This window comes from Prionailurus bengalensis, chromosome D2 (assembly GCF_016509475.1).
Source record: "Prionailurus bengalensis isolate Pbe53 chromosome D2, Fcat_Pben_1.1_paternal_pri, whole genome shotgun sequence".
NCBI classification, from domain to species: Eukaryota; Metazoa; Chordata; class Mammalia; order Carnivora; family Felidae; genus Prionailurus; species Prionailurus bengalensis.
The window spans coordinates 18,574,853-18,595,931 of NC_057351.1; the positions used below are offsets into that span (position 1 = coordinate 18,574,853).

The 21,079-nt window shown below is 40.4% G+C and overlaps 1 protein-coding gene across 1 annotated transcript in view; it reads left to right on the forward strand.

Annotated features, from left to right (window-relative positions):
• NUP133 (nucleoporin 133) overlaps positions 1 to 21,079 on the forward strand; it is a 58,707-nt gene that overhangs the window by 28,842 nt on the left and 8,786 nt on the right. Inside the window, exons 15-24 of the mRNA XM_043596353.1 lie at positions 4,801 to 5,025; positions 7,778 to 7,900; positions 8,482 to 8,578; positions 9,245 to 9,496; positions 10,144 to 10,277; positions 12,832 to 12,990; positions 13,836 to 13,971; positions 18,252 to 18,370; positions 19,358 to 19,438; positions 20,694 to 20,758. Coding sequence (XP_043452288.1) covers positions 4,801 to 5,025; positions 7,778 to 7,900; positions 8,482 to 8,578; positions 9,245 to 9,496; positions 10,144 to 10,277; positions 12,832 to 12,990; positions 13,836 to 13,971; positions 18,252 to 18,370; positions 19,358 to 19,438; positions 20,694 to 20,758 — 1,391 coding nt within the window. The remainder of the gene's footprint in view (positions 1 to 4,800; positions 5,026 to 7,777; positions 7,901 to 8,481; positions 8,579 to 9,244; positions 9,497 to 10,143; positions 10,278 to 12,831; positions 12,991 to 13,835; positions 13,972 to 18,251; positions 18,371 to 19,357; positions 19,439 to 20,693; positions 20,759 to 21,079) is intronic.

The following is a 21,079-nucleotide window of genomic DNA, read 5'->3' on the forward strand; positions in this document are numbered from 1 at the left end:
GAAGAAAAATAGTGTCTTTCAGCAGAAATGTTTCAGTTTTTCTTATCACTTTCTGTGATGTCCCGCTTTTCATTCCGATCTGTTGTGTGCTTTTATGTAAACTCAGGTTTTCACGAATTGACTTTGTGTTGTTAAAAAGAGTGAACCATTTTAAGGTGATGACAGATTTTGATACATGGGCTTTTAATTTTGAAGTGCCATTAGAATCAGTTCCCTGTTTAAAGTGTTTTCTTTCAGGAGTATTCCCGTTTATATTGGGTCTAAAATTAGAATATTAAAATTTGCTGCTAGACAGAATTGTTAGGCAGAATCATCCACCTCTGCTTTGTTGATCAGTAGTGGCTTCCACGCATATTACATATCCACATGAAGAAACTCAATCCCACTTTTGCTTACTTTTTCCAAAATCAGTAATGCCTTGACATTAAAGAGATTCTGACGCTGTCTCAGTAGAACTTCCTGTGGTGACGGGAATGTTCTGTATCTGTGGTCTTCTGTAGTCACTAGTCACAGGCAGCTGCCGAGCACTTGAGATATGACTGATACAACTGAGGAACTACATTTGTGTTTAATTTAATTTTAATTAAATTTAAATCACCATTTGGTGGAGAGTGGCTCTCTTATGATTCCAGAAATAGCTTGATTGTTCTTAATTCCACATTCTGCTTCATTATAATGCATGGCGTGGCTCCTGACTACTTTTATTGTCTTGGCAAGAGAACTCCATTTAAGTCGCTCTCTCTGTCTCTCTCTCTCTCTCTCTCTCTTTTTTTTTTTAGGGGTTTAGGTGGACTGCAGATTAATGGGGAAAATACGACATTTTCTCCTGATATAATTGTTTAGTCAAGTGTACTAATTAACTATGAGTTAACTGTTAGTACCTAACAAACCACCCCCAAATCCTCAACTTGTGGTGGATTAAAACAGTTCTTTAGGGTACCTGGGCGACATTTCTGTTGATTTTGGCCGGTACCGCGACTTGAACTGCATTTAGGGTAGGCTGGGCTGGAAGGTCCCCAGGCTTCTCTCGCCTGACGGACAATTGGCCGTCAGTTGGGCCACTTGGTTCTTCTCCACTTAGTCTCCAGTCCTCCTTTCGTCTGGACTGGCTTCCTGTGGTCTCGGGGCAGCACTCACCGGGGATGAACTTAGAAGCTGTGGTCTTGCTCAGGTCTTACCTTAGATGTCACATCGTGTTACTTCCACCAAAGTGACATTGGTCAAAGCAAGTCACCAGGCCAGCCCAGATGAAAAGGATTGAGAAGTGGATTGTACCTCTTGACGGGAGGAGTGGCGGTCACGTGGCAGGAAGGTGTCATACTGGGATGGAAGGAGTTCATGCCTTAACATGCCACCCGAGGACACACTGACTGACCAGAGGGGGAGGGAGCCAGGGGGCAGGAGCAGTTACCGCCTCTTTTGGCACAGCCTCCCTGGGCTTCAGACTCCTGCTGGAGTCACTGCGCTCTTGGAAGCAGTGTGCATTGCAAGGGAGTGTCTAGCCGGATCTAAAAATCCCATTCCGGCTATGTGTTTATGCTTGCGTTACCTTATTAATGCTTATTATTAATTTATATTAATAATCAGGAAAAACGTGTAACCAGATACTTGTATCTAAGGAAATAATTCTGAACAGAAGGCTCTCCTCCTCGGGCCAGATTCAACACCAACGAGGCCATATCTCATTCCAAAGGGGAGGAGAATTAGTATCCGGGCCTCAGGACAGTATCTTTGCCTCTGGGTTTCCGGTGTTGAGGGAAGCATATATCCTCACACATAGTGCAGAGAACCTTAGAAGCGGGGAGTTAATGTGCTCCTCTTTGCTGTGTGGCTTGAGTGACGTTACTGTGTCGTTACCACTTCACTGGCCGTGCTGCCGCACTGAGGCAAATAGAAGCAGATGAGCAGAACGCCCTCATGTAAAAACTACATTTGCGGTATTTGTGAGGGAGCCAAGAAGGGAATTCAAATCAGAAAGGACAATGGAACTCTTATTTTAAAATAGCCAGGTGAGCAGGTTGAATAAATTAAGACAGATTGATTCAGTGACCTGTTCCACGGTCACTAAAAATAATGGGTAAAAAGAAAAAAAAATGAATAAGTGTGTTGTGAAAAAGAAGATGCCATCAAAACAAGGTACAGGGGCCCCTGGGTGGCTCGGTTGGTTAAGCGTCCGACTTCAGCTCGTCACGATCTCCCCATTCGCGGGTTCGAGCCCTGCATCGGGCTCTGTACCGACAGCTCAGAGCCGGGAGCCTGCTTCAGATTCTGTGTCTCCCTCTCTGTCTGCCCCTCCCCCACTTGTACTCTTGTGTGTGTCTCTCAAAAATAAACAAACATTTTTAAAAAACTAAAAAGCAAAACAAGGTGCTGAACAACATGTATAATGTGACTCCTTTGTGTTACAGAAACCAAAATGTCTTCCAGTGTGGAAATGCCACAAAAGCATATAAAGATATGAAGGAAACAACTGCAGGTCCAGTAGGGAATGGGCGGGGGACTTGTACCTCTCCGCGCTATTAAGTTTCCTAACCATGTGCAAGTCAGGCTCTCTGCTTTCACCATGGACAGTGTGGTGGAGAGATTTCCGGAGTGGTGACCCACACCTGCGCTGTTAGTTGAGCCTCGAGGGGAGGAGCGTGTTGAGAAGAGAACCCTTTGTTAAATATTTTGTATTGTTCTCTTCCATGGGTTAGAGCTTCACGCCCTCTTTCCTGACTTTGCTATTCATTTGGGATGGTAGAGAATGTTCCTGAGAGCCTTGAGGTCCAACCTACAGTATTATCCTTCCTTATGGCCCTGGTTTATCACACCCACTCTCTTTTGGTTGTATTCTCGGAAGGAAGGGTTCTTGTGTGCTGTCCTCTTAGTCGGTGTGTCTTTATGTATGATTGCTGTATGTTCTCAGAAGTCAGGGTGTGGCTTTTCTTTTAAGCAGTTTAATGAGTGAATTTGGCAGCAAAGTGGCAAGAAATGGTTCTGCAACCAAGAGAGGTCATGTCCGTCCTCTCGTTGCCCAGGTTCCCTGCTCGCAGAGGCAGGCAGTGAGAGGTGCCGGCAGCACCCTGGACACACAGCATTTCCATGGTCATTCCCAGTGTAGAAACCATCTTCTCTCATTTAGAAAAAGGGAAAGAGCATTTTTACACAGAGAAAAAGGAAAAAGACGCGTGAATGTCATCTTTTATCTTTTGTTTTCAGTTGGCTGATGTTGGAGTGTTTGTTCTTGACGTGTGCTTGTTTTTGTGTTTTTAAAAACATTTTTTAATGTTTATTTTTGAGAGAGAGAGAGACAGAGACAGAGTGCAAGCAGGGGAGGGGTGGACAGAGAGAGGCATAGAATCTGAAACAGGCTCCAGGCTCTGAGCTGTCAGCACAGAGTCTGATGCAGGGCTCAAACTCCGGATCGGCGAGATCATGACCTGAACTGAAGTCCGATGCTTAACTGACTGAGCCACCCAGGCACCCCTTGACATGCACTTGTAAACCAAGTTTGTTTACAAAACCAAGTCTTGCCAAGACACAAGTTGTTTTGGCTTTTCACTGTAATTACCTCTTGTTCTTCTTGTCTTGACTGCTGATGTTCCTAAATGATTCTATTTTGTGGGAAACAGCCTTCCGCCCTGGGTTTCCTTTTACACACTTCAGGGCTGTCTTTATACTTTAAAAAAAAAAAAAAAAGAAGAAGACTAACCTCATGGGGTATTTGCAGAAAACCATTTAGCAAAAGGTAGATTCCTCATTGTTTTTTTTAGCTCGTTGTAATAAATCTAATTCAGAAAAACATTTTTTTTCTTTTTCTTAATTTTTTTTCTTTTCTTAAAACAAAAATTTTTTTTAACGTTTATTTTTGAGAGGCAGAGTGTGAGCGGGGGAGGGGCAGAGAGAGAGAGAAAGACACAGAATCTGAAGAGGCTCCAGGCTCTGAGCTGTCAGCACAGAGCCCGACACGGGGCTCAAACTCACAAGCCGTGAGATCATGACCTGAACCGAAGTTGGACGCTTAACCGACTGAGCCACCCAGGCACCCCCCAAAATTTTTTTTTTCTTAACCATGTGCATGCATCGCTTCTGTCCATAGGAATTCCCTGGGGATTTGGGTTACTGTTTATTTTTGTTTTCTTTGTACTTTATTTAAAATAAACCTCAGCATATAAAAACCAAGTCACTTTGTTAATGAAATAGATCACACTTAAAATGTGGAAGAGTATTCAGTATTTAGATGTCTCTTGGCTTCCTAGTTGGGATGTACCGCTTCATCAAATGAGAAAGCTTACAAGTCTTGGAACCTAGCAACGCCTGAACCAGGCATCAGGCAGACCAGAGGTAGATAGTGCAAAGGATTAAAGACTCTCCCACCCTCCCCATGGCTTTAAGGTTCTGGGAATCAGGTGCTGAAGATGGAAACTGCTGAGTGTCTAGTTCCTGAGGATCTTGAATGTAGGGAAGTTATGTAGAAAAGAGCAATTTTACAATTTTCATAACCATAAGTAAGAAATAAGATGGAGTGATGGAATGGCCCTAATCTCAGAAGAGGAACCATCTGCCCTTTCTTATAGGTGCTCACAGCTCTGGCTGAATGGTGTGTGTGTGTGTGTGTGTGTGTGTGTGTGTGTGTGTGTGTGTGTGTGTGTGTGTTCGTGTTCAAAACAGCAAAAAGGAGAGGTAGCTGAGGTACTTTTTTGGGGGCAGATGAGGCCAGTGGCTCTGTACCCAGTGTGCTTCTGGGGGAGATAAGACTGCATTACTTTGTACGTTACTGTAAATGCTTTCTAAGAACATGTGTTTGTGTTTCACCAGGTTGGCTTATTTGGACGTCTTGGCACTTTTGCAGTTCGAGGGATGCCCATGGCAACTCGCCTGTTGCTCTGTGAGCATGCCGAAAAGTTATCAGCCGCCATCGTTCTCAAGAACTACCACTCGAGGCTCTCTGAGCTCGTGAACACAGCAATAATGATTGCTTTAAATAAGAGGGACTGCGAAATCCCATCCAACCTGACCCCCGCAGACGTCTTTTTTAGAGAAGTAAGGGTTGTTATTTTGCCCTTAATGTGGCTTTGTAGAGCTGGTCCGTTGGCTGATCATGCCCCCAACAGAGAAAAAGCTTGAGGCCAAAAAAATCTCATTGAAATTTTAAATAGGACTCCATATTTATTCGTCACTTTCCCTACAAATTAGAGCTTGCAAACTTGACTAAGAAATCTTCCCTACTGTCTGCTGGGTGTTTTCCTTTTGTCTCTCCAAATCCACTCTTGACTCTGCCTCAGAGGGCACCTTCGCCAGTGGGTTCCTTTGCCCTGTGGCTTCTTGTTGCCTTTAACAGAGGTGAGGCACTGTTATTCTCTGTTCTGTCATGCCCCCCTCCCCCCAGCCTCATTCCCTCCCTGCTTCCACTGCAGTTTGCTGTGCCTTCTGTCAGAGACTGCGGCTTCCCTCTGGCTGCTCTCCGCGTTCCCAGTAACTGCTGCTTCCCAGTGCCCCTTCACACCTGGGCTTAGGGGTGGCTTCCCTGTCGCTAGCCCTGGGTGCCGCCCCTTCCTCTGCAGATCCCCTTCCTCTGCCAACCGTCCCTTCACTAAACTCTTCTCAGGCGCCTGCTAGGATCCTACTATCTACCTTGCTGTTAAAATCAATTTATTTTCAAAGGAAAAGAAAAACCTGTAAACTTTGGAGGGAGAAAAGAGGAAGATGCTGGTCAGCTGGCCATTGTGAAAAAGAGTACTTTTTGGGAGGGAGAGGTTAGATCTGATGCCAGAGCTTGTCCAAAGAGTTGGGGTCTATCCCTAAAACCCTGCTGGAGAGCTGTCCAAGTTAACTGTTGGGAGTGTTGGGTGTCAGGGTCAGTCTAGGTGGAGGTGAAAAGGTCTTGGAATTCTGAGGAGATGGGAATAGTGAAGAATGTGTTCTTAAGATCCAAGTCCATGAAGTACATGGTGGAGGGTGGCATGGTGGAGAGGAGGGTATATGGATTGGGGCCAGCAGCCTCAGGTAATTCTGAGATCCTGAACTAGTCTGTAAGAACCATCCGGCTTTTGGAATGGAGGGACTGGAGTATTGTAAGGAGAGTTAGTAGGTTTTAATACATTTGAGGAAGGAAATTCGGAAATGGGTCGTAAGCCTCGCAAGGCTTCAGCTTTGAGAGGATGTTGGGGTTTTGAAGGGAAAAAGATAGGACCCTTAAGGCATATAGGTTGCTTTCACAATTAAAGTGTTGTAACTTTTGTGTCTTTTTTTTTTTTTTGTCTTTGTTCATACTTAATTTTATACAGCAAAACAAAGTTTTTGTTAAAAAATTCACAAATTATTTGAAAGAATTAAGAGTCGTGTTCTTTTTTCTGCATTCGGATCAAAGTGGAAAGCATACTAGTTAATTCAGTATATATTTTCCAGATAACTGGAAAAAAAAGGAATGATTTGGAAATCAGAAAGGATTATCAGTTGGATACATAATTCAGGAATAGTACGTTAGGAATAGCATAGGACAAAACCAAAAATGTGATAGGTTTTTTCAAAAGAACACTCCATATGGGAAATGGTAATGTTTAAGACTATGACGTTTACTGGCCTTAAGCTTCCTTTGGGTGTAGTTCTGAATCCCAGGGTTCCATTAAAGCAGAGGTAACTGTTTAAGTGTCAGACTTTCAGGTTAGCATATGAACAGAATTTGAGACCGCTGAGTATGTAACTCCTATCATAAAGGTGTTGAGCAAATGTTTTGACAATAATTTTCTGCTATCATATCATATCATATATCATATCATACATGCTTTCCCTATCGTTTTCACGTTAACAGTATTAAAAAAAATTCTTCAGTTTGGGGCACCTGGGTGGCTTAGTCAGTTAAGCATCTGACTCTCGATTTCAGCTCAGGTCATAATCTCATAGTTCTTGAGTTCAAGCTCCTCATCGGCCTCTGCCCTGCAGTGCAGAGCTTACTTGGGATTCTCTCTCTGTCCTGCTTGCTCTATCTCTCTCAAAATAAATAAGCAAACAAACGTGAATTAAATAAATAAGTAAATATTGCACCCTAAAAAAAAAATTCTTACACTTAATCTTTTAAATGAAATGAGCCAAAAGTCTCTTGCTAGGGCTGTTAATGTGCCTTTGACTAACATCTGAGAAGGCAGAACAGGGTTTAAAAGACAATGATTCTGGTTGGGCCACGGTTTGTGTATAGGTCTTGCTCCTTCAACTAGTTTGTATACTTAAGGGCAGCAAACCTGATTTCTGTTTTTCCTTATCTCTGAGTGCCCAATGCTATGCAAACTCTAGGTGTATTAAGTAGTAAGGTAGGGAAAGTTTAACTGTGGGCTGAAACTGGAAACAAGGGTTTCAGTGCTTTAAGAACAGTTTTGCACCGTTACCTCCGTGTGTTAGTAATGACAAAAATTAGAAAAGAACAGTTAGAAATTATATAATTGACCCTTGAACAATGTGAGGGTTAAGGGTGCCCGACCCCCCATGCAGTCAAAATGTTTTTAAAAAAATCCTGAAGAAGAGAAAATAAATTTACAGTACTGTAAGGTATCGAAAAACATCTACATGTAAGCAGACCCACGCATCTCAAACCTGTGTTGCTCAAGGATCCCTTGCACAGTATTTTCTCTCCCTACTTCTTTTTAAATGTATTTTTTGCCATCAACTGTTTTATTCTGAGTAATGAGCTAAGAATATGACTTTATGAGAAAAGCCCGTTGAGTAGATTCTGGGCAGTTGTGATTATTACCCATCGCCATGGTTTTTGTTAAAAGTAGTTGCCTTCTCTGTACTCCCTCAGGTGTCGCAGGTAGACACCATTTGCGAGTGTTTACTGGAGCACGAGGAGCAGGTCTTAAAGGAAACATCTTTGGAATCTGTTGAATGGGCTGAAGTGGTGATCAATGTGAACAGTATTCTCAAGGTACAAAACCACGGTGAAGATTTCAGCAAATCAAAGACCGGAGTGTGGCTGGAAGAGAAAGTGGTTTCCATATTCCAACTCTGTATTGCCAGTAATTTAAAAGTGTTTTAGCATTTAATTCAAAAAATTTAGAAAAGTACAGTCGTTTTATTTATCAAGCATTTTGAATGTCTTATGCATATTAAAAGTTTCTATAATCCGGGGTTCTGGATTATAATAAAATAATAACCTTTTATCTGGAGAAAGATACGTATATCATGGCAAATGTATTAATGTTATAGTAACTAAGTGTCTTAATTACTCAAGAACTTCATAGTTACATTATTGATTAAAATGTTCCATTTAATCTTAGATAATGTTCTTTATAGCAATGGTTTTCCTACTTTGGTTAGTAAGTTTTCCAAAATTAAAGTTAAGTTATGGAGTAAAACAAATTTCAAATGCAGAAAGAACCAAAAGAGTAATTCTTACAGACTTGAGCTGAGTATTTTCTTAGTATTAATAGACTTTGATGTTTCAAATTATCTTTAAAAATACTGGGACTCATCACTTTCTGCATATGCTGATGCATTTTTTTCTAGGACATGCTACAAGCTGCCTGTCATTATCGACAGAATAGAAACTCCTTATATAGAAAAGAGCCAGTAGAACAAGAACCTGAGTATGTTCCTTGGACAGGTGAGATTGCAAGCTCTGAGCGCAAATGTACTGGTTTATTATTAGCAGTCCTTCAAAATATATTTCTAATGGCCTGTCGTTTCTGGAAGCTGTATTATTCCATTAGTGTGGGTTTGTGAGTGAAATGAAAAATAAGTGCCACCTCCAGAATGAGTAATTCTTGTGAAAATTGCCTTATTCTCTTAGAATACTTTGTAGATTTGTCTGATACTTATTATGCGTCCACTAGATTTAAAAAAAAAAAATTTTAAGTAATCTCTACCCCTGACGTGGTGCTTGAATTCACGATCCTGAGATCAAGAGTCACATGCTCTACTAAGCCAGCCAGGCGCCCTTTGTCTACTAGATTTTAGTGCATATGGTTATTCAAAGAAGGAGGTCCTGGCCCTAGAGGTATTGACAATAGTTAATGTTGATTTAATACAAGAAAGTAAGTGGAGTTAGCACTGACGGAATTTAGAAGGGAGAGGATCATGTTCACCTGGCTGTGTTGAGGAAGTCTCCATAGAGAAGATGGGATTTAAGCAGGACATAGAGAGGGGTCACCTGAACCCCTATTTGGTTTATTTTTCCAGCAGCGGTGACATGATAGTTCTTAGGCAGTTGGTCTTTCCCCTAGCCATTGTAGAACCCTTACTTACCATATTACTTTATGTGATTTCATAGCAACGAGTGGTCCTGGGGGCATCCGAACAGTAATCGTGCGCCAGCATGGGATTGTCCTGAAAGTGGTATATCCTCAGGCAGACAGCAACCTCCGAAACATTCTGACAGAGCAGCTGGTAGCACTGATTGATTGCTTCCTGGATGGTTACGTTTCCCAGCTTAAGTCTCTGGACAAATCTGGTGATCAAGAAAGATACAGCAGTCTGGAAATGGAATACCTACAGAAAAGATCAGATCTCCTATCTCCACTTCGTAAGTGCATGATATTTAGCAATGGCTATGGGTCTTCGGCGTTGCGGAACGGGTGACGGAGTCCAATCGTTAATGTAGCATATTCAGTGTAATATCATTAATCCAACTGTAACAGAGAACGTAAAGCAAAGCATGTATGTACAGCTTTCTGCATTCATTCATTTGTTCGACCTTGTCTTCACACCTTTCCAGGTACGAGTACCATAGATGGTGCTGAAGATGATTTGAAAATGAATAAATTAAAAACAACTGGAGACTGTGCTCAAAGAGCTTATCTCAGACTTTTACATGAATAAGTCGACTGCACAGTAGAGCACGATGAGGGCGGTTAGAGGGTACAGATGGAACAGTGTTCGGCAAAGGACACATTATTTTCATAGCTAGAGTTAGGAGAAGTAGCTCGTTTTGCTAGTGTACCAAGGAAGGGACTAACATCTTGGGTAGGCAGTGATGAAGCAGGGGATTAAATTTGCCTCTCTAATGAGTTTATAAGGATTATGAAACTAAATGCCAGTAAGTGGAAAGGTTTCTATTCCGTTATTTTTTAGAATATAATATGAATTAAAGGTAAAGTTTCAAGTAATACTTTCTATCACATAATAAGTTTTCACTAACAGAAATTTTTCCATCTGTTCTCATTTCTACAGTCACACTAGGCCAATACCCGTGGGCTGCTTCATTAGCAGAAAAGTACTGTGACTTTGATATCTTAGTGCAAATGTGCGAGCAGACTGACAACCAGACCAGACTCCAGCGCTACATGACCCAGTTTGCTGATCAGGTAACGAGTGTTGGGGACATAGGAAATGATGCTGTTGTAAGGTTTTACCATTTCAAATCTTTTTTTTTTTTTTTTATGTTTATTCAAGAGAGAGAGAGAGAGAGAGAGAGCACGTGTGGGGAGAGGGGTAGAGAGAGAAGGAGAGAGAGAAGTCCAAGCAGGCTCAGAACTGTCAGTGCAGAGCCTGATGCGGGCAGGGCTTGAATTCATGAATCCGTGAGATCATGACATGAGCAGAAATCAAGAGTCAGACGCTTAACTGACTGAGCCACCCAGGCGCCCTCGTTTCAAATCTTACTTGGGTGTTTTGTTGGAAGATGATATATAGTCGTTCTGTAGTTACCTTATATACTAATTTGTGCATTAGGTTTCTTTTGTAAATTGGCAGATGATTCCAAATATTGTTGAAAGGTTCTGTGACCTTTGACGAATAAGTTAAAATTTTCATTTCTATTCATATTTCCAGTCATAATTAAAAGTACTTAGGTGTATGAAAATTGAGAGAATTTTTAAAATTTGAAAAGAAGATCTTAGGAGCACAGGATGCTGCAGCTTTTAGAGAGCTCAGCTTTCCATACACCAAAGATGTATGTATGTATCTCTCCTTCTTTGACATCATGCTTCTTATTTTTTTTCTAATTTTTTTTAAATGTTTATTTATTTTTGAGGGAGAGAGAGAGAAAGAGTGTGAGCAGAGAAGGGGCAGAGAGAGAGAAGGAGACACAGAATCCGAAGCAGGCTTCAGGCTCTGAGCTGTCAGCACACAGCCTGATGCGGGGCTTGAACTCCCGAACCATGAGATCATGACCTGAGCCGAAGTCTGATGCTTAACCGACTGAGCCACCCACGTGGACCACATGCCTTTTATTTTTCAAAAAAACTTTCCACTACGACACTCTCTAGGTGAATTTAAGCTAGTCGATTGTCAAGTAAGCACTGACTTTTTTCTTACTATAAAAGTGAACATAGTATGAAATTCAGAAAGCCCCTATAAACCAGAAAGATTTTAAGAATCATTCAAAATTTCACTACCCAGAGAGGAAGAACCCTTTGTAACATTTGGTTTATGTTGTTCTAATCTTTTCACGCCATATTATTGTGGACAAATACGTTTTGCCAGTTGCTAATCACAAACATTTGTCCTGATATCATTAAATATTTCACAATGTTTTGATGGTGTTGTGGTATTTCATGGCCTGGATGTAACTTGCCTTATTTGATCAGGGCCTGATTGTTTGACATGGCTTATTTAGTATTTCACGATAGCACTAAAGTAAGTATTTCTGCGTCCATCATGATTTGTATTCTTTTGTGGATTCTAGTTCTTTGTTGACATTTTTCATCCATTTTTTTCTTTCTTTTATTTTCTTTAATATGTTCAGTAGTTCTTTAAAAAATCCTTCTGTACTACCTCTAAAATCTGATCATCCTCAGATTTGTTTCTCTTGCCTACTTCTTGGTCATATTTTTCTGCTTATTATGTCTTACTAATTTCTTGTTGTATTTTGGATATTGTGTGTAAAGGAACCTTAAAGATGAAAATAATGTTTGTTTTTTTTTCTCCTGAGAGGCAGATAAAGTGAGAGGTAGGTCACTCAGTTCATCAAGAACAGAAGTGGGCCAAGATTTGGTTGAGGCTTTTGTTACATTCATTTCATTTCTGGTTTCAAAGTCTCGTGGGACTGGTGTGTTCATGGCAGAATTTCCTTTAGTGGAAATACCTCTTAAATACTGTGTGACTGTAGGACATTTTAATCTTCCCTTCCAGCCTAGCCTTCCATGCTACCCCAGCATCCGGCAAACATCAGGTGGGGAAAACTGACTAGGCATTTAGACCCTCTCTAGAATCCTGTTTATCATTCCAGTGCACATGGCCTTCTGGCACAGAATTGAACCCCTGGAGGTGTGGAGGCAGCACCTGGGTGGCTCAGTCAGTTAAACGTCCAACTTGGGCTCAGGTCATGATCTCACAAGTTCGTGGGTTTGAGCCCTGCGTCGGGTTCTATGCTGACAGCTCAGAGCCTGGAGCCTGCTTCGGATTCTGTGTCTCCCTCTCTTTCTGCCCCTCCCCTGCTCATGCTCTGTCTCTTTTTCTCTCTCTCAAAAAAAAAAGAATAAACATTAAAAAAAGAATTTGACCCCTGGGAATCTTTCATTCTGCACTGTTGCATAGAACTTTCCTGTGTGTTTTCTAAGATAGGACATGGGGCACGTTGAGCACCTGATGTGATTAGTGTGACTGAGGAACTGAATTTTAACATTTTAACTAGGTTTAAACAGCTATACATAGCTAATGGCTGTCAAACCATACCACGCACATCTAGAGTTTACATGATCTTAAGCAAGATCCCCTTTCTGAATCTGCATTCCTCTTTTGTTAAACTAAGTTAAGGGGTTTTTTTTGAGGATCCTAGTATATAGAAAATAAATGTTTAAACAGGATCTCTGTTCTGGAATCTAAGACCTTTGAAAAAAATATTAACGTTTTATTATCAGAAATATACTTTTTAAAACTGTATTAATATTATTGGATTCTTTGCTCTTTTATTTGTAGAATTTTTCAGACTTTCTCTTCCGTTGGTATCTGGAGAAAGGAAAGCGAGGCAAATTATTATCTCAACCCATTTCTCAGCATGGAGAGTTGGCAAATTTTTTGCAAGCTCATGAACATCTCAGCTGGTTACATGAAATTAACAGCCAAGAATTAGAAAAGGTAAGAATTGAGTTACATGGAGCAGGTTTAGGCAGTTTTTTACTTAGTTTGTTTTTTTTTTTTAACTAGTTTTTATTTTATAGAGAAAGAGCACAAGCGGGAGAGAGGGGCAGAAGTTCAGAGAGAGAGAGAGAGAGAGAGAGAGAGAGAGAGAGAGAGAGAATCCCAGACAGGCTCCATGCTCAGCACAGAGCCCAATATGGGGCTCCATCCCATGACCCTGGGATCATGACCTGAGTTGAAGTCAGGAGTCAGATGCTCAAATGACTGAGCCACTCAGGTGCCCCTTTAGTTTTAATTAGCTTAGTTTATAGTGATTAAAATGCTATTTAGAAATTATTTTAAGCATATGTCTCCTTTCTCTGACATAATTTGAATAAAGTATTCTTGTTTATTTATGATGGCATTGCTCGTATTTTTAATGTCTCAAAAAAATGTAGCCCGTTGTGTTTTGACTACTATTAGAGTAAAATAAAGCACAAAAATTGTATTAACATGTAAATAACCGTTGACCTTTATTTGCAATGAGTATTAAAATGTTCAAATTATGAGTAAAAACAATACACGAATTAATTTTAAAATTTGTCCTTGAAGTGACTCTGTAATTGTTACAGAGCAAATGTCTTATACGTGTTTCTTTTCCCAATAATTAGTGTCGCTGGTTGGTATTTTATTGTGTAATTACTCTTGGTGTATAGAACCAATTAGTTTTTAGGTTTGCTAGTACTGACTTGATCTTTCATTGATATAAATTAGGGGGCAAAACAAGTTTAGGTCGTGCATTAGCCTGTATTTCAACTTGAATTAGTACGCAGGCTCTTACCACTTTTCATGTTTTGTTGTAGGCTCATGCAACACTTCTGGGTCTGGCAAACATGGAAACACATTACTTTGCAAAGAAAAAAACCCTTCTTGGCTTGAGTAAATTGGCTGCGTTGGCTTCAGACTTTTCAGAGGATGTACTGCAAGAAAAAATTGAAGGTAAAAGAAAGAATTTGAGCATCAAGCACGCTATCAGTGAACTTTTATAATGCATTCCTATTATTGTTCAATGGTATTCATTAGACATAGGACCCATCTCTTCTTTAAGAGGAATGCTTTCTATTCAGTGGCTTTAGACAATTACATAAGTGCATATTTGGGATTCTATTTTTTAGAGAAAGTTTGTATGTTAAATAAGAATTCCTGAAGAATGAAAGTAAATGATTTGACCTGTGCTTTGATTACACCCTTAGTGACTCACATTCGAAGAACAGGAAGAACTGCAAAGAAATCTTTATTCAGTGGGTTTGTTGTAGGTAGTAGTTTGTTAAAGCTCCTGGTTTCAGAATTCAAAGCTTTTTGGTGTCATAATTGTGAGACTTTTGTTATGTTGTCAGTTAAGAAAATGTTTGGATATATTCTTATTTTTGAGAACCAAGGGGAAGAGGGAGATGGAAATCTAGGAGGAGGATGAGGAAGGGCCCTGGACTGTACTTGAATTGGAGATTTCAGATGGAATCACGATTGTTCAAAATTAAAGTATTTCTTGGGCTCTGTCCACTGAAAAGGCCTAAAAGCAGTGACACCCCAGTGGCAGGAGCGTACCTAGTCCTGTATCATGGCTTCTAACTACTATTTCTCAGTAAAAGGAGATGAGGGTTATTGAGGAAATGATCCTGGGGAGTCTTGTTGGGCCAGAAAGCAAGCTTAATGTAGAGATGTCAAACAATACGACAGCCACCACTGGCCAAGTTTGGGGATAATCTAAACACCAAAAAGAATGATAGTAAAACATTTTATTTCACAGTTTAAAAACAAAAAAAAATCCATAAATCTACAGTGAGACCCACAAGGGGAGGGGTCTGTGAGAGTTTCCTTTAGAAAAAAAAAGAATACCAACTAATAAGTGTAGAATGGGACTTGGCAGATCACCACCTGCAACCGTGGTGACTAATGTGTCATCCAAGGACGCTAAAGCCATTGAGTTTAGGGGTTAGGGGAAAAGGATGGCCTCATGTTTTCAGAGTATCATGACATGGACCTGACAGGTACCATCATCAGCACTGAGACAGGCTCCCCGTGAATACTTCCCAGGGTGATGTCATGTAGCAGTGTGGAATGCCACCTTGTGCTATTGTCGTGTCAGAAATGTTCAACCTGAATCTAACCACAGGGAAGTGATTAGATAGATCCTGTTTTGGGGCATTTTGCAATATAATTGGCTCCGACTCCCTAATTCAGCAGCATGAAAGACAAAAAATTTAAAAAAACAACAAAACAGGAGGCTGTTTTAGATTAAAGTAACCTGAGAGCCGTGACAACCAAATGTAGGGAGAGAGGCTGGCTCAGCTCCTTGATCATCCCCCAAATAACCAACCATGACGCACGTTTTGGGGACAACTGAGGGGATGTGAACATAATTAACATTAGATGATATTTCTGTATTTATGTTAAATTTTTCAGACCTGATAATGATATTGTGATTGAATGCCCTTAGGAGGTACATCCTAAAGTATTTAGAAATGTCCTGATGTTTGCAGCTTTCATTTGATTTAGGAGGAAAAGCAAATAGGTAGATTGGTAAATAGGTAGATAAAGCCAGAATGATAACAGGTAACTGTAGGTATACAGGGGTGCACTGTATTGTTCTTTAATATTTTCTCTAGGGGCGCCTGGGTGGCTCAGTCGGTTGAGCGTCTGACTTCGGCTCAGGTCATGATCTCATGGTTCGTGAGTTCGAGCCCTGCGTCAGGCTCTGTGCTGACAGCTCGGAGCCTGGAGCCTGCTTTGGATTCTGTCTCCCTGTCTCTCTGTCCCTCCCCTGCTCGCACTCTGTCTCTCTTTCTCTCAAAAATAAAAAAATGTTAAGGAAAATTGTTTTAATTTTCTGTGGTGTTAGAATTTATTTTTATTTTTCTAATGTTTATTTATTAGAAAAAAAATTTTTTAATGCTTTATTTTTGAGAGAGAGAGAGAGAGACAGAGTACAAGCAGGGGAGGGGGAGACACAGAATTTGAAGCAGGCTCCAGGCTCCGAGCTGTCAGCACAGAGCCTGACGCCAGGCTCGAACTTACGAACTGAGAGATCATGACCTGAACTGAAGTCGGATGCTTAACCGACTGAGCCACCCAGGTGCCCCTGTTTGTTTATTTTTGACAGAGAGACAGAGTGCAAGCAGGGGAGGGGCAGAGAGAGAGGGAGACACAGAATCCAAAGCAGAGCCTGACTCAGGGCTCAGACTCACAAACCACAAGATCATGACCTGAGCTGAAGTAGGCTACTTAACCAACTGAGCCACCCAGGTCCCCCTAGAATTCTTTTCTAAATAGGCTGCATGCCCAGCATGGAGCCCATTGTGGACTTGAACTCACGACCCATAGATCAAGAGTCGTACACTTAACCAACTGAGCACCCAGGTGCCCCAAGTTTGGAATTTCTCAAAGTAAAAATTGGAAGGGGATCTTAGCTCTGTGATCAGGGGTGAGGGGTATACAAACATAGATACTTGTATTTGGTTGCAGGGCTTATCCACAGAGGCCAGCCTTTGAGGTATGGATTCTATTTATAATACCGTCATTTTTTTCTTCAAGGAATGGGAACAATGGAAAGAATCTTGACAGAAATTGGACAGATCTGGTTTCATATGTTTTCTCTGGCTTACTAGCTTTGTGACCTTGGATACCCTCTGAGCCTCGGTTTCCTCAGCTATAAAATGGGTAGTTGTAAGGAGTGGAGACACTGTGTTCCTTGAAAAAAATGTCTTATACGTATTAAGTCCCCAATAAAATGTAGGGTTAGCATTTAACTTTTTTTATTAAAACTATTTTTCACTGTTTATAAAGGAGATTTTTCAGTCTTATTTTTAAGCACCAGTAGTGTTTATTGTTCTAGAGAAGTGTGTATATATTCTGCAAGGTTGGCTGATAGTCTGACATGGGAAGCCATATTTTAGCCTAGTCACCAGAGATAGACCATGTTATTCAAATCCAGATGGTTGTTTTATCTATTTATTTATATTTGAGAGAGAGAGAGAGAGAGAGAGAGAGAGAGAGAGAGAGAGAGAGAGTGCTTGTACAAGCTGGGGAGAGGGGCAGAGGGAAAGAGCAAAAGAATCTTAAGCAGGCTTTGTGCTCAGCTCAGAGCCTGACACGGGGCTCAATCCCACAAACCGTGAGATGACCTGAGCTGAAATCAAGAGTCGGACGCTTAACTGACTGAGCCACCCAAGTGTCCCTCAAATCAAGGTTTTATTTCTTGCTCCCCCCACAACCCGCTCACCAGAAATCATTGGAACTGTGGTCACCATTTTACATTTGATCACTTCTTAACTTTTGCTTTCTTAACACAATGGGAATGTTTTTGGGTGTCAGTAATTACCTGCAGACTATCATCACAGTGTATCTAATCCTAGGGAGTAGATTTTTTTTTTAATTTTCTGGTTATATAAATAATTCCTTACTGAAATTTGTAAATTACCAGGAAAAAACATAACAAACAAATAGTCTATATAATCTCACTGCCCCAGAGAGAACTATAGTCACTGTTTTGTGTACCCTCCCAGTCTGCTTCTCTATGTATGGAAATCGCACAAAAATTATTTAATTTTTACAAAATTAGGATCACGTGGAGGGATGTCAGTATTTGAATGAGCATATTTATGCTTCGGTCATTGTACCTGGCGATGACAACTGTGTTTATGAGAATACATAGCAGTTCTCAGTCCTTGTCTGCTGCAGTCCACATCTTCCTGGGCAAAACCGGGGAATTGGGCTGCAGCCTGGATGGCTGATGTCACCTCATCCAGTAGAGCTCACCATTGCTAATTAATAGGTTTGGTGCATAATCTTCCAGCCTTTTTTTCTTGTAATAACTCATGGCGGCTTTTAAATAGATCATTTCCCTTAGTGCAAGATTCTACTAGAAACTGGTGGGAAGAAGCACTTTCTTGAGTTAACATAAAATGGGACCGGGTGGCCCCAGATTTGGGGGACTTGTGTCTTGTGAAATAGCCATCTGTTCTCCAGGCAGTAGGTGTATTTTCATAGCTCTTCTCTCCTAACTCTGGTTACTGTGACTGTTTATATGACTTGGATCGAATCATGAATATGTTTTAACATAATCAGGAATCAAAGGCAAGCAGAATTAATAACATGTTGAGATCATCAAATAACGATGAGATTACCATTAGAGGTGTTCCTTTTTTTTTTTTTTAATTCAGATTTGTTTTGTGACAGAGCAGAAGTTTACTCCCCTCCCTGCCTCTCATTTTGAATTCTAGAAATGGCTGAGCAGGAGCGCTTTCTGCTGCACCAGGAGACCCTGCCGGAGCAACTGCTGGCAGAGAAAGAGCTGAGTCTCAGTGCGATGCCGGTGCTGACTGCACCACAGCTCATCAGCGTACGTCTTCGCGAATCCTTGCGCCATTCCTCAGTCTCAAAACAGCATCAGTGTTTCTTGAGTCAGATGGACAGTTCCTAAGAGTAGTCCTCTTTCCATTTCTATTTTTCTGGTAACTTTCCCCTTCCTCTAAAATAAGTTTTTAGAAGCTGCTTGAGAACAGGATGCCAGTTGGCAGGAAGCGGATCAGCCTCTGCCTCCCATAGATTTCCAGCTGTTCCTAGAGATGCTTATCCAGGTGACCAGAAGGAAGTACTTGGATTTTCTTTTCTGGCATAGGACATATACATACCATGAGGTACAGTTCAGGCTCTTCCATAAGAAAAATAGTTTAAGGAACTAGATTTACATAGCCTGTGAGTACTGTCCTCCCGCTTTTGTCTGGAACACAACACATCCCTGAGGGCAGGAACACAACAATTCCCTAGATTATGGGCTGCAGCCTCCATGAGACAGTCTCATTGTTATGTACTGTACTTGTAGCCTTAACTCTGCTTCGCTCTTTGCCCTTCAACAGAGCATCCCAATACAAGAGTGATGTAGGATCACTTTGAAATCGCTCTAATTATAGTAACAGAAGACAATTCCAAAACTTCAGTATTTTAGTCATTATTGGTAACAGATTTCCTGTAATTGAGCCCACAACAGCCTCTTTTTATATAGCATATTGCAAAGAATATGCCCAAAAGAATACTGAAGTATGTTACATTATATTGAACCTAAGAATATGAATTTACTGACATTTTTAAAGTATATGTACCAAATTACACAAATTAAGTACTGTTGAGTGTAGGCATGTTTTTAAAAAAAGTTGATCGTGAGGATAGATGGAATGTGATTTCCAAATGTGACAGTCTTCTTAGTATAAAATACAAATACCTGTGACTGACTTGGAAGACATAATGACTTATTTTCTCCCTAAATTTCTCTAGTCTTAGTTATATGATTACTTAAAATAATCCTCATCCTTATTTGAATTTCCCATAGCTATATATCTGTGAAGAAAACAGAAGAGCTAATGAATATGATTTCAAGAAAGCTTTGGACTTGCTGGAATATATCGATGAGGTGAGTAAAATCCCTGGAGACGATCAAAGGCAAGTATCACAATTATGTATTTGGTTTGCGGTAGAGTTGAAAACGTATTAAAAAAGAAAAGATAACTTCTTTTAGCCAATCATGGCAATGTGTTAATTAAAAAAGACTCCCGGTGGGCGCTTGGGTGGCTCAGTCTGGTAAGCGTCCGACTTCAGCTCAGGTCACGATCTCGCGGTCTATGAGTTCGAGCCCCGCGTCAGGCTCTGTGCTGTCAGTTCAGAGCCTGGAGCTTGCTTCGGATTCTGTGTCTCCCTCTCTCTTTGCCTCTCCCCCCTCACACTCTGTCTCTATCAAAAAATGAAAAAACGTTAAAAAAAATTTTTTTTTTTTTTTTTTTTAAATTAAAAAATATAAAAAAGACTCTCGGGTGCCTGGGTGGCTCAGTCAGGTTAAAGCGTCCGACTCTGGCTCAGGTCCTGATCTCACAGTTCAGGAGTTCGAGCCCCACATCAGGCTCTGTGCTCACAGCTCAGAGCCTGGAGCCGGCTTCAGATTCTGTTTCCCTCTCTCTCTGCCCCTACCCCATTTGTTCTCTTTCTCTCAGTCTCTCTCTCTCTCAAAAATAAATAAATGTTTTTTTTTTTTTAATTTTAAAAAAGACTCTCTGGTTCAGCTATTCCTAACTCTTGGAATGTGTAGCTCTTTAGAAAAGTTGTCAGGAGAGTCGCTTTCCTGATAATTCTCACATGTTCCCTGGTGTCTTTTTCTGTGCACGAATAAAAAACACGGCTTTTCAGAGTCCTGAGTTAATTTTTTTCTTTCGTTTATTAAGTCATTATTAGTTCTTCATTCTGATACGTTGCTTTATCAATTTATTTTTCATAGTATTCACCCTAAGAGGAGCTGTTTCTCAGCCTTCTTTGGGGGGGAAAAAAAGATTTTGATGATAATTCTGTAGGATAAGAATTGGCCTTGCAATTGAAAGTAGTTTGGTGGATTTAAAAAATGTAATGGATTGCCTTTTATGTTACCGTGTTTAAAATCTTAACCTTTTCAGCGTTCCTGATAACATCAGGTTATCACAGAATAATCAGAAACTGATTCGCACAGAGTTATTAATTGGCTTACTCTTCTGTGTATTAATGTCTTAAAAGGAAATTTTTTTAAATTATGAATCAAAAGTAAAGCAATATTTATGTAGAATGAGAACCTGATACAACTCAAATGTAAGCATGTATTTCTTAAAATCAGGACTTAATGAGAATTTTTTTGTTTCACCATAAAGGAGGAAGACGTAAATATAAATGATCTAAAACTGGAAATCCTTTGCAAAGCTCTTCAGAGAGATAAGTAAGTTCTCATAGCATGAATCTAAGGTACGGTTTTGGGAAAGGATTCTTTAGGAAGATTATGATACCATACATCAAACGGTCTTGTAGCCTAATTGTTTTATAACATATACTATGAAAATTGTAATGGTTGCATTAGTAATCTAAATTTTTCATTCAATAATTAAGGGAGAGTTTAAGGACTTAGGACCACTAGTATAATACGTCTCTACTTTTGATTTTAAAATTTAGACCATCAGTTTGCACAGAAACGCCTATGTTCCTGATTTTCACACAAGTTGGGCAGTTCTGCCAAACAAGCTGCTGTTGTTTTAAATAAAAA